The sequence below is a fragment of the Dermacentor variabilis genome, chromosome 11, assembly GCF_050947875.1.
Source record: "Dermacentor variabilis isolate Ectoservices chromosome 11, ASM5094787v1, whole genome shotgun sequence".
NCBI lineage: Eukaryota > Metazoa > Arthropoda > Arachnida > Ixodida > Ixodidae > Dermacentor > Dermacentor variabilis.
In genome coordinates this window covers 57445919-57459651 of record NC_134578.1, presented here as the reverse complement: position 1 = coordinate 57459651, position 13733 = coordinate 57445919, and the positions used below count along the sequence as shown (strand labels likewise).

The window sequence follows — 13733 nt, the reverse complement described above, 5'->3', positions numbered from 1 at the left end:
AACAAAACGATAACGAAAAAAAGATAGCGATCGGCGCTTTGGATCAGTTTACGCGCGAGATTGGTTTCCACATTATGCGGCGCACGCTTGGGCCATTAGACTTTAGGCGGCTGATGCGCGAATAGTGGGACAAGTGGATATTAGCTTCACAAGAGAGAGCTCACCGTCGCCACGGTTACCTCCGAAATCCTTGATGCTTCCATCCCCTTGTGCACACGAACGAAAAAAATTATTTCTGTGCAATTGCGACGCGTTCCTGTAATCCGGCGATTTCTGTGGCGCGACGCAGTGGAAACGCGGACGCATTGAAAAGCTTCTTTGTCAAATCCATGTTTGCTTTCTTGTTGGCTTGTTTGCCCCCCCCCCATTTGTGCAGGAGGGTTTTTCAAGAGCTAAACCACGCATGCGCCAGTTTCTTCTTTTTTTTCTCGTTGTAGCGCTGACGTCTCGAAGGCACTGTGACATAAAAAAAAACGTCATTTGTTCTTTGTCCCTGTTATTGCGTGGTGCAAAGCGAAACATCTATTTCTGAAAAGTCACCGTCCAACAAGCTTCAAAGCACACAAACGAGAGCATATTTATTCATTGTGTCCATGTGGCCTTTCCGAGCTCACTGTATTCTGCAGACCTATCTTTTAAGACGTTGGATATTATGCTTTGAAATGTTGAAACTTATTTCGAAGGGACACGTGATGGGGCACGAGTAAACTGCCGTGCCTTCAGTAAAGGACACAGAATTCCTTAGTGCGCTGTGCATTGCTGCTCAGTGGCATTCTCCTGCTGAGCACGAAGGTCGTTGGTTCGATCCCCGGGTCGAATACTGTGCGTAGAGATGGCACCACGTTAAAGGGGCCCTAACGAAAAGCGCGGGTCCGTTTCATATGCAAAGTGCTCTGCGAAAACTCTACTTCTTTCTTAGTTTTTCGGTAAGACGTTGATGACTACAAGCAACAAAGTGACGTTTAAGCGTCCGTTTATTGAAGGAGCCTGGCGCCGGTACGTCAGTATGAAGTCATTGACTTCCACGTACGTTCTCGTACTTGGGCTGCTGTGGAGCTGTCGGTATGACGCCATAGACTTTAAAGTACGTTATCGTGTTTGGGCTGCTGTGGAGCTGTAACTGTTCTCGAAGCTTTGCGAATTTGAGCCTCGATATGCCTCTTTTGTAATACAGTGCCGTCTATGTTTACTTGTAAAAAAAATATTAACTAGACCCCGAGATGATACAGTCACAATCCGTGACATCACCGCGAAATGGTGCGGAAACTTCAAGGCGGCCGTCTTTTATTTGTGTTTTTTAGCTCTTTTCTTGCTTCCCGTGACTCCTTTCACGTGAAGAGGAGTGGCTTGTCTTTTGATATTGTATAGAAGGTTAATTTACTAGCACACCTCTGCAGCAACGAACCCTATAATCCTCACTCCTGTTCAAGCTAAGAGAAACCTGTCGTTTACACTGTCATGTTTTCTTTTCTCCTCAGTGCCCATTGAGCTGCCGACATGCCGGAGTCTAAGCCGGACGCCAACGCCAAAACGCCCATGTTGGGCGGGGGTGGACCAGCAGGAGTCATCCGGTTAACACAGCCGCCCCGGGGCATATGGGGCAAGGTGAGCGTCGAATGCACGATCTCTTTAGTCCCCATTAGAACGTTGGTGAAATGAAGCCACCGGGCTGATAACTTTGTTTCCTTCCGATCCATAGATCCTTGTAGGCATCCACGACGATCAAGTCCTTCCAATAATTCGTTTGACTATTTATCGTCTGGTTATTACATTACTCAATAAACTACCGTATTACATAAACAAGGTATCTATGTAAGGTTCCGATGGCACTGCCTCAATTAAGTGTTCGTGACAAAAAATACGCACGAGACATCGAAAACGCACGGCCAATTTGCAGCAATAGCAATAACTTCTCTAAAAAAAAACGGCGGTACACAGGAAAATGAAGAGCTTGAGTGATCAGTAACGGTCAAATAAGGAATATTTCGGGAGCCAACGTTTCCTCTTGTCCATTTTTGTCGCACTTTCTTCTAGGAGAGAGATAAAACATCATTGTATCCTTGATGGGGCCCCGGGGTGGCGGGAGTTGGGAGACACTCTCCTGGGTGGCGACAATGGAAAAGTGACCGGGTATGAATAGCTACCTAGGAGATAAAAACGAAATCGGGAAAGAAATAATGCTCGACAACACAGAGGGAACCTCCTTATCTTTAGAAGCCAGATCAGGACGCCTTAGAACGCGTAGTTATAAAGCGAGGTACAGCAAGAAAGAAGAAGCACGTGCTTGCTGCGATAAAGTCAGGGAAACGATGGCACATGTTTCATTTAAATGTGAAGATATCTGCCTGGCTGTTGGTTTAGGCTTCGCTGTCTCCTTGAAGCCCTTGAGTTCCGCGAGAGCAGAGAGAAATTAAACTTGTCAGCAACAGGGATTAGTAAGAGCGGATTGAAAGATTGGTGGAAGAAAAGTATGGAAACTAACAAACAAAAGAGGCGTACAAAAACAAAATTCCCATTAAAGGTTCAGAAAGTTTGATGTTTGGAATTTTCGTCTGCAAAAATCAAACAAAAATAGGACAGGTGAAACATTAGGCAAACCAAGGAGAACTTGGTGGCGCATCCCTACACCTCGTTTCAAAGGCGACGCTCATAACATCCATCCATCCATCCAGCGAAGTGCGAGAGATGAGCCCAGCTGCGAGACATGCCTTATTCATGACGCGCTTTGGATATTCGTATACTTGGATAAGTCATTGTGGATGGGCTCTGGCCAGATTTGTTTTATACATTTAGACTTCGCTTGCGCTGCTCTAAGCACCCGCCTGATTGATCCCTTAAACCCCATTGAGGGAGTGGGGACAGAGGGAAAGCGGTTAAACGCTGCCACGGAAAACCTTCGTCGTCCTAACGAAAACAAGTCCCCTTGTCCGAACGCGATCATCAGAGACGTTCCTTGTTCGGCCTTCGTTGAACGTTAATTTGCATAGTGATTTAAAACTTTATCAATTACTCCTTCACTTAATATCGCAGGGAAGAACCATCTTTGTTTATGGTAGAAAAGTGAGAATTCGTACTTCAAGTATTTGTTATCGGGTCACTCTCACGGCCTCTTTTTTAATGAAGAACTTATTACTTAAATCCCTGTTGCTTCCCTCACTTCTTATTTGCCGCTCGGAAATAAGGGAAGGTCCTCTTCCAGCCTCAAGATACCGGACCTCCATCCGTATGTTTCATTATGCGCGAGACCTTCATGCAAAAAACGTGGCGTATTCTCTTGATTCATATTTCCATCGGTACCTGCTAAGGCCACGTCCAGCTCAATCTTGTTACGCATTATCAAGTTCATTTTCAGTATTATCATGTTCATCATGAGGTTCGCTTGACAGAATATTCGGCCAAGGGAACGAAACTGCTTGTCCAAACCTACGGATGTGATCCAGGGTCGTCTGCACGTCAGCCGTCGTGCGTCGTCGCCGTAGTCGTGCTGCCATCATCCTTGCGTCAACATCGTTCGTCTGCCATTGTCGTCGTTGTTGTCGCTGCCGTCGATACAGCTATCGTAGTTTTTTTATGACAGCACTAAATTATCTCCTTTGAGACGCCCTGCCTGTAGCTTTCGGAACGGTAAACGTTCTATTTTATGCCCACAGCAGCACGATGACGTCTTCCGACTCTCTCCAATCGCCTCTGTCTTGCGCCAACTGAATCTGTCCTCCGCCTGCAAATTTCATAATCTCGTCACATCACGTGATCAACTTTCGGGGTCGACTTTGTGCTGTTGTTTATAAACTGCGACAATATAAAATACGTTTGGTTGCTGAAGAGCTCGCAGTTCCGAAATCATAGCTAAAAAGAAGCAAAAAAAAACCTGGATGAGAGATCAACATAAATAAGAAAATAAAAAGTTATAGAAGGTTTAGCTGCGCCAACGACCGAATGTCGTACGAAAGAACATTTTCTTGGACAAAATTAACCATGTTCTTCCGTCAAGTTAGGCACTGCTAGGAATTTGTTTGATGGTTTCCTACTTAAATCCTTTGCAATCGCAATTTGCTTCTGAAACAGTGGTTTTATTGCACGCATGATACGCACAGTCATGCACATTGGGTTGCATAAAGCATAACGGGTCACTCGGTGGACAGTGGAGGAACAGGATTGCAGACTTCCAGAGAGACCGTTTTGTGGCTTCAGGCCGTGCTGGCCAGTGTTGCAGAGCAGCCTTCGCAATTTTATGAAAGGCATGCGAGAGGAAATCGTGCACTCCGCCGTACACTTGAGCGCAGGGAGTTGGGACTGGGCTGGCCGGAGATTCATACCCATTGCTCACAGAGTACAGAGACACTTTAGTTTGGGCTAGCGAAGACTTTACATGTTCTACGCACGCTTTGAACGAATAGTATTCTTCAACGTAGGGAGAGGCTAAGGCCAAGGTCGCGCACATGGGGGCCGTGACGCAGTGTAAAGTCCTTCGTGTGCCGTAGTCTGTCACTCACAGAATGCGCCAAGCCTGACGCACGTTGTCCAGGAAGTCCCACTCGGTGATGGCCGTCGCAGCCGTTCAAGACAGGCTGCGACGCTCAGGACAGGCGTTGCTCGGTCTTGAGATGCTGGCACGCGACGTCCGCAGCCATATAGTCGGGCTTGTCGCTGTTCATCCGCTTCGGCAGCGCGCGCTTGGAACGCTTGTGCAATCTGTCGCTCTTAGGTAGAGTTTCGCCGGCACGTTTAGACGTCGCGAAATGTACTCCTAGTTGCTGCAATCGCGATCCCTTGGCCACATCTTCATCCTCGGTCGACTCCCGCGTTGCCGTCTCCCGCCCAACTCCTTGCTGTTCGCTGCGCTTGGAGCGGCGGATCTCTTCTTTAGGTACTTCCGACAACGATACCGATTCGCTTCACATATGCAGTTCACGCATGCGCAAAGCGGGCGTATGTGCGGAAAAGAAGAGGCTGTGCACGCGAAACCCGCGTGCGGAGAGGCTTCACACAGACCGAGGCGAAATACAGGTTGATGGGCCAGTAACGATTTCGCACTGAAATAATCGTAACATTTCGCAGTGATTTACAGCATAACGCACTGGCGTGCTAACCACGTTACGTATAGTTGCAGATACACACATAGCATGCGTATTGTGGAGTGAGCGCATCAGCTTTGAAAAGCGTGAGTCTCCGCTCACGCCTAAATAGTTCAGTTCACCGCAAACCATCATAAGAAGTCATTATCATGGTATTAAATTCAGGCGAAGACACTGAACATGGCACCAAAGCATGCAGAATGTCAGTGACCCGTGAAAGTCACCAATACGTTAAATCGATTTCATGTCTTTCTTTCTTCTTCCCCCCCCCCCCTCATTCTGCTAATCTAACAACCACGTGCTCATTGCGTGCCCTACACAACCTGCACGAAGAAATAAACTCTTCTGCGCAAAGACCGAGCAACAGGACACGAAGATTAATGTGTATCTTTCTTATGCGGCGTCTTTTTAGTCATGCTAAATCTGGGACCTTGAACCCAACCATTACATCTCGTTATACGAATCCAAGGCACAGAGTTTCTCATTGAGCCAGGAGAGGGAAACAGCAAAGAGAGGAAAGGCAGGGGAGGGTCAACCAGACGAGCGTCCTGTTTGCTACCCTACACTGAGGGCAAAAGAAAGGAGGAATAGAAAGAAGAAAAGACAGAGAGAGAGAGAGAGCACTGCGAGCACGCGGGAGGCTGCACGGGAGGACCATAAACGGTCACTGGGGCATGCTGGTGCACTTGAAGAACTTTACGAGCGCACGAATAGCTTTTTGCGCCTGCGACTGATGTGGCCATGGTCCGAGTATCTTTGACTCAGCAAATCGTATTGAGTTTTGATGTTGTCCCAAGACACAGGCTTTGGACGTCGCAGCGAGGACAGATACACAACAGGTGGCTTCCTCGCACCTACAATAGTCGCATTATTGTTAGTATTATTATTATTTTGAAAGCACAGATACACTTAAGAGGAAAGGGAAGGCTAAGAGCAGGCTGGTATCGCATGGGATGCACACTGTTTGACTTAGGGACTGCAAACAGTGCAAGCGCCATCTCCCCTCCCTTCTATACATAAGCTCGTATCTGAGCCGCGGTGTACTCTCGAATTCAGCAAACGATAAGCTAGACGATAACAATACGGTTTGAGGCTTGTAAGCTTCAGTTTACTCCTATTGGTGTCTCTGCAAGTCCACGCGTGGTGGACGCATGTTATGTGCCCCATAGATGACGACTGTAGTGGGGCTTGGGCAGTGTCAACACGCCTAAGTGCTCTCTTCATGTCTGTGGACTCGCATAGCTGACATATGAGCGCAGGACAACACCAAAAGATGTGTCACGGTCATCGGCGTCGATATGACCGCGACGGCCGCGGCACAGAGTCAAATATACGAGTAGCTTTGCGTCTGACCGTGCAACGACTGTGGCAGCCCAAGCATAAAAACGAGAAAAAAGAAGGGTTGGCGCAACGAAGCTGCATCGACCGATACGTCGCTTCTGTGTCGCGACCTATTTCTCATGTTTCGGGGTCGTCACAACCCACGGCCGGACTCGAAGACACGGCCAAATGCGGGCGTTATCGGAAAGAAAGAAACCAGATCGCCCGCGCGGACGGCTGGCGCCGCAATGGACGACGTTGCTCGTGTGAGTGACCACAGAGGCATGGGAACAAATGTAAGGGGTACACTCGGGAGTGCTCAGGAAAGGTATGCCACGGAAAGCAGCCGATTGCCGCTCATCCAGCCGTCCAGTTGTGGCCATAACACAATTATGGCCACTGAAATGCGTGCACCATCAATATTGAATGTGACGTCATTGGCTCAGAATATAGCAAAATTACATGCCTACTCCGTTAGATAGAGTCAGTTCATTTACGTGTGCACTCAGTCTCTTAACAGTATCCTGAGGTTTACTAAACGCGTATCAATTCATTACCGGCCTCTTTCACAACGTGACATCCATCTATATAAACCATGGCATAGCCCAGGTTTGATGGCTCTCCATCTGCTTTTGTCTTGCAGAGTACTTGACTACAGCAATGTATCTCGGACCAAATGGCTTCTATCTGTCTATCTTTCTCTCTCACGCTTTTGCAAACATGCTCAACAACTGTCGCAAAAAAAAGGTGTGTTGCAAATATGTTCCATTTGCAATAATCCGATATGGTCATGCGAGAGCGCATGTAAAACATAAGCGTTCGTAAGCGATCATTTGATATTTTCTATACATGTCATACGAGATTTTTCGATAGGAATGATTAACGGGCAGCAGATAATGGGATGAAACACATATAAATCAGTACTCGTAACTTCCAAGTGAAAGCTAGAATGTTCCGTCTCGACATTTCCGTCGTCATCCCCCCTGAACAAGCAGCCGAGTTGGTTCCGAAACATCGGGAAAACAAACTTATTTTTAGGTTGCAACCACTTGAAACTCATAATTAAAATAACCACATAGGCAATTCTGCAAAAATATTCAGCTTCAAGTGAGTTCTGCTCATGCTCATGAAACGTCGGAAAAATACACGTTTTTTTTGTTACCCGTAGCATCTTTGTGACCTTGAGATCTTTCGAATGTTATGTCGCAATAGTTGTCTGAAATGTTTTTCTACACAAATTGTATGCGCAAGCGTTTAATAGTGTATATACGCGTGCAACAGCTCCTGTAAAGGAGGAGACAAGTAGTAGCCGCGGTGCCGTATTCACGCTCCAACGTCTTTTTAGCACACTAATGGAGGAAGAAACAAAATGGCTGCAATTACGCAAACATTTCTTTTTAATACTGGAGCTAGTCTACGACGTCTTTTATTCCTGAAGTGCAGTGAATCGTCATCCCTCCCATTCCGTGGGACCACTTTCGACTTTCACAAGTTCCCGTGGAACGCGAACAAATATGTTTCAACGACAACGCGAGATAACCGTGTCAAGCTTTCCGCTGTAGCGTCCGGCCCGTAAATTTTTATCTTTACAGCTTGTGCTCGTTTTGTCACGAACCGGAATATTATATGCAAAGCATGCAAAAAGGAGATATGCACGCTTGAACATATGCTCTGGGAGTGTGGGTCGCTCGGCTCTGGCATTTCCCGGAATCGGTTTTTAGGAATGATAAGATCTCCAGATCATATCCCTCAAGTCCTGGCTGTCCAGTACGCCCGTGATAGGGCTAGGAGGCTTGACCTCCCGGTCCCAACATGGGACTAGCCAGGCGGGTGGCAACACCTTGTACAGGACAAGAATAAAGTTTTTTCCCCCTCCTCCTCCTCCTCCTCACGAACCGGAAACAATTTATCATTTCTTTCTTTCCCGCCGCTGCTTTCCCCCCCCCCCTCCGAAGAACATTCCTCGTACTCCTGACTAGTAAGATAGACTGAACTTTATCGTCATCAAGCCCATTGTCCTTTCACACGTGTCACTTGAGTACCAGACGCAGGTCTATTGTACCTTCTCTGCATAAATTCATTAAAGCGTCCGGAAGGTCAGGCTGCTACAAAGGTGCCGACCGTGTTTGGGAAGTACGCTTTATAAAAATTTGGTGGTGCTTGAGTCGTGCGATGTCTCGTTTTTCATTTACTTTTTTAGCCCAATTGTCTTTGTTGTGCGTATATTTATCCCCTCCAGTGTGGTCAGTCCTCCTCTGTGAGCCACGTGTTGAACCCACAACAAGAAAAACAACTTAGTCTACAACACACCTTCTCCGATGTTCTTGAATTTGTGGTTTTGTTGTCCTTTCATGGACTGCAAAAAACACAAACAAAACGAAGTAAGGCGGTTTCTTCCACAATTCGACCTCGGCTGGGTGTGTCGTCGCTGCAGGCTGTACAGGCGACGCTCGCAAGACCCGCTGCGCCTTCTTCGCCGAGGACGAGATAGGGGCTAATGAAGGAGACGGCGATATGGTGATTAATGAGCGCTAACGGGCGACCGCGACGCGAACGGAGATGACACGAGGGCGCGAGTGCGGGATGAAAACTTCAGCAAGTAGGCCAAGACGTGGCGCCAAGCCGGACGATCATTTTGTCGGCGCCGAGGTCGCTCGACGAGATCCCGACGTCAACGCGGTATCGTTGCAGGCACGTGTGCGTTCGTCGCCCCCTGACAAGTCAGCTGCACCACGCGAATTGTTTTATTTTTTTTTTCGCCTGCTTTCTTCGACACCTGAACGCGCGCATAGCAGCAATGCTAATTGATTTTTCTATCGAATATTAGCGATTACGCAGCCCTACATGACAGCGGACGCAGCCCTACATGACAGGTTTTCAGCCCTACATGACAGCTGTTTACAAAGTCCTTTTTTTTACGGTGATACGTAGTAAGCATGCCATTTAAAGCACGGGACCTTTGGTGTTCTGAAGTGATGTTTAACATCCGACATTTGCGCCGGTCGAATTATTACAGCGAAGGTGTATATGGCTAGCCGGTTCGTCCGTCCGCCCGTCTGTCGCCTGCACACCGAAAACTGTACTGGCGCAACCCCACGCGCATGCGCGGAAAAGTAAAGAGAGGCGCGTGATTGGCCGCGCCAGTAGTGACGTCGTTGCTACCGTCGGAGCCGAGCGCGAGCGCAGCAATTTCTCTCCGGCTCCGAGATAGGTTGGCCACGCGTCATACGTACTCCTGAGGAGCAGGCAGCTTTCGATCAGCAACGCCGCGAGCAGAACCAGGAACGAGTTTGTCTACGCACGAGATTGCAAGAGGTTCGTTCCCCCAAGTAGCCGAGGGAAGTCGTAAAGGCCATAACCAAAACTGTTGCGATCCCGTATGTAACATCGTGTGTCCCACCGCATCAAGAAACCCGCAAGCAGGACCGGTGTTTAGGTGGTGTTTACCGCACCTAAGAAATTCGAAAGGCTGTGCAAGAGAGCCAACGCTAGCCGGCAAACGCCTGGACTGTGCAGTAAGCGACATACCGCCAAGCGTGTAGATTGCAAAACCAGTGTAGTTTATGCCATTCCCACCTCTTGCGGCTGCCCTTACCTAGGGCAAACGGGACGTTATCTTAATGAGCGTTTACCTGAGCATGCGCACAGTGTCAACATTATGGCTGGTAGTAATCTAGCTGTTCTTTGTGCAAAGTGCGGCTGTTCACCCCGCTTAGAAGACACACTTGTGCTAAGAAAGCACAGCGATCAGATGGCCAGGGAAATCTTTGAGGCTTTTTCAATTTGCCACTTAGGAGCCACTTGCGTAAGCACCCCTTCTATAGCTGTTCGCGATAAGGGAATGAAGTTCCTTAGAAGTTAGTCAGTTTGGATTGTGTTCATATTGTGTATTCTACGTTTCTATAGTTTTACGTTTGTGACGCATGCGCAGCAAGAGTTGATTGACGACGACTCGCCTTCCCATTCTTCCTTTCTCTCTTTGAGCCTGTTGCGAATAGTATATATTTTTGCGGGCTTCAATAAACATGTTGACAGTCAGCGCTGCTCCTGTGCCTTTCCTTGTCCTTTTGTTTCTTGGCGCTGTTTAAAAAATTTATACTTTAACACTGTCTCGAAATCTAGTGCTCCTTTTCAGTTCGTTTGCTTGTCTTTACTTTCTCTGGTCTTCAGTCTCCTCACCCATGTTTCAGGTGTGTACCACAGTGAACGTTTCTTGTTAGACGCTTTGTTCACCTGGTTATCGGTTAATTGACTTGCTTCCTATAGGTCATATGAAATGACATTTTTGCAATAAGTAAGGCCGTCAAATTAGACTGTCTTCGGCTTTGCGAAGTATTAAGGCGAAAGACAGTCAAGCTTCCTAGTTCAGCTGTTTCTACCGGCTCGCCAACTTCCTGCACTCCTTAACTTATGATTCCAAATAACCATTGGACTAAGAAATGAACAGAAACAATAATCTGTTTATGCATATTTGGCAGCGCGCGAGTCATCACTGCGTTTGTCACTGCGGGTTCATCAACGGAAAGCAGCAGTCGCCTAGACACTGCGGAAGTTGAGGCCACTCAGCAGCCTAACACGGCGCACATAAAGACTAAACGGATATATCTCATCAAAATAGGTGAACGTTACCTATAAGGCCTACCTCACCGAAATTTCACACTGGCTAAATTTGTTATAAATGAGTAGTATATACCACTACAGCAATCTTGGCAAAGCCGCGGGGCTACTAATTGTATGGCTTTCTTGTTAGCACACTTCAAACAGCATCTAAGCAGACGACGCGTAGGTAAATTTAGTGGTTGTCGTTATGATGTAAGTCCCAGCAGACCGCCTCTGAGATTCTTCAGCGCTGCGCGAACAGCCCCCGGCGCCGCTTCATCTCGGAGGTCATGCGGAGTATCCTTGCGTTCTACGTCGTTCTCGGTCATGCGTCACTTCCGGCGAGGGACGGGTAATGGCGCCTTTTCTTTTTTCAGTTTCGGTATCAAAAGCGGCTACTTTTTGCGAGTTTCTTCTGAGGCTCCTGCGCGTATTTCTAACGCCAAAGTGTACATGCAGACTCTTCTACACCTACATTATCCTAAACTAGGCTTTTTACGTGGTCCGAGATTTTTTTGTTGCAGTGGACCTTTAAGAGCTGTTTTCTCGCAGACAGCGGCATGGATGAAGGAGAACCTCCTGCTGGTGCTGACGATACTGGGCGTTCTATTGGGCCTGCTGCTGGGCTTTGTGGCGCGGCTGTTCTCTTACGGCGAGGATGTCATCATGCTCGTCTCCTTTCCGGGAGAGATACTCATGGGCATGCTCAAAATGCTCATTCTGCCCCTCATCATATCGTCCATGATATCAGGTACACTTCACGCGCGCTGCCTAAACTGGCAGCCGCCGTTTGACATTCTTTCTCGAGCTGCGAGAAGCAATGAGTGGTGCTTGGGTAACCCAGATGCTGTGCACCAGCGTTTTAGTGTAAACCGAATAGTTTGTTTATCCTTGTGTCGTGAGCATGTGCAGGTGGGGGTTCAACGGGGCATGCCCCGTGCCGAAATCGTGTGCTGGGCCTTTGCGGGCCGAGTGTTTGGCAGTCGACACCGTTCCGAGACTAGCATTTCTTTCTGCCAGTGGTTTCGCGCTCGCAACCATCTCCGTTTCCGGCCTCCGTGCTGTTGAACTGACGTACTTTCGCTGACGAACTTTAGCTTCGCTACTGATCGTCGCAAACGTGTTTACAGTTGAAAATACTTGTGTGGATTGCTTAGTTGACCTTGAAACATGAATCCATGAGCCAGTAACAGCATAGCGCCGAAGCAGGGACAGCAGAAATTCATCTGTTCTTGTTCACTCAGTGTATATTTCACGTAATTTCTTTTGTCGTCTAGAGCAGGCAGGCGGCTTGCTCCTGCTAGTGACGCTTGCCGGCCTTTTCTTAAAGGCGAAGCTTTCTTGGCGGACACTCCTTGGCTTTAAACGCCTATGGCTGCTGGGTGCCGCTGTCTTGCCAAATATATCATACTTCTAAAACAATTTAATTACATACCCGATGATGGGATCGAACCTCTAGCACAGCAGCGCGATGCTCTAACTATTGTGCCACACTTGCGCGTGCACATATTAGCGCACTGCACGGTCCCAGCCCGGGCCCGCCTTATGAAGCGGGTGAAATGCAAAAGAAAATAATAAAAAGCCGTGTACTTAGACCTAGGTGCACGTTGAAGAAATCCAGGTAGTCGAAGTTAATCCGTTCCCCACTATGGTGTGCATCGTAATCGTATCATGGTTTTTGGCATGCAATACGCCAGAATGTTAATGAAGCGCTACTTATGCGGTACATGAAAAGTCATTACGATAAGAGTATAGCCACGATAAAACATAGCAAAAACTTTTTTTCTTAAGTACAAAGCGTGCAACTAACATGAAAAAGCGGATAGAAGCAAAACCGGGGCATTGTTTTTAATCCTCTTGTATAAACCTCGTGTTGGCAGCAATACTGATTACAAATTCTTAAAAGGGGTTCTTGATTAATAATTTCTTGCAGAAGACAAAAAAAGCTTAACGTTATATATGAATAGCAAACAAAAGCAGATGAAATGTAAATCGTTCATATTATGATTTCCACACAAAACGTAACCACCGACATACAATATAAGTTATAAATTCGAGCTGTCAAGCACCATTCTTCAGGCTAATCCAGAAAGATTCCTACCTTTTTTATATAAAATAAAGATAGAAAGTAGGCTTGCAATAACACGCGGTGACACAAAAAGACTGCACCCGAAAATCATGCCACAGGAATAGGACTGTGCGAAGGCTAGCAGAAAGTCCCTGTGCCAAAACAGCAGGTTGTCCAGATTCTCCGGCTTCAAGCCGGTCCTCCTCTCTCGGAGTACGTACTCAGCTGCACTAAAATTGCGCTCGCTACTTACATATTGTACCCTATGTGTCAGCCTCACCTTCTCAGTGTGTCTATCAGCTTCGGTATATCAGCAATAAAAGACTGAAATCTTTGTTCTCATTGCATGTGCTGTTATTTTTTCGGCAGGTGCGCACGCATTTATAGATCGCTCGGTTTGGTCCTATGAAGTCATTTAGCATGCGAACACACACACACACACACACACACACACGCACACACACACACACACACACACACACACACACACACACACACACACACACACACACACACACACACACACACACACACATACATACATATATATATATATATATATATATATATATATATATATATATATAAAGATTTGAATTCACGAGCATCAAGCATAAGATAACCACGCAAGTAGAAAGAGGCGCCCTTGACTTAGCGCTAAAATAATGTAA

At 47.1% G+C, this 13733-nt stretch overlaps 1 protein-coding gene across 2 annotated transcripts in view; it reads left to right on the top strand.

Moving 5' to 3' along the window:
- Window positions 1-13733, top strand: part of LOC142564646 (excitatory amino acid transporter-like) — a 252090-nt gene that overhangs the window by 197934 nt on the left and 40423 nt on the right. For both annotated transcript variants that reach the window (XM_075675723.1, XM_075675722.1), the window contains 2 exons: window positions 1479-1605; window positions 11547-11745. In XM_075675723.1, coding sequence (XP_075531838.1) covers window positions 1498-1605; window positions 11547-11745 — 307 coding nt within the window. In that variant the 5' untranslated portion in view covers window positions 1479-1497. The remainder of the gene's footprint in view (window positions 1-1478; window positions 1606-11546; window positions 11746-13733) is intronic.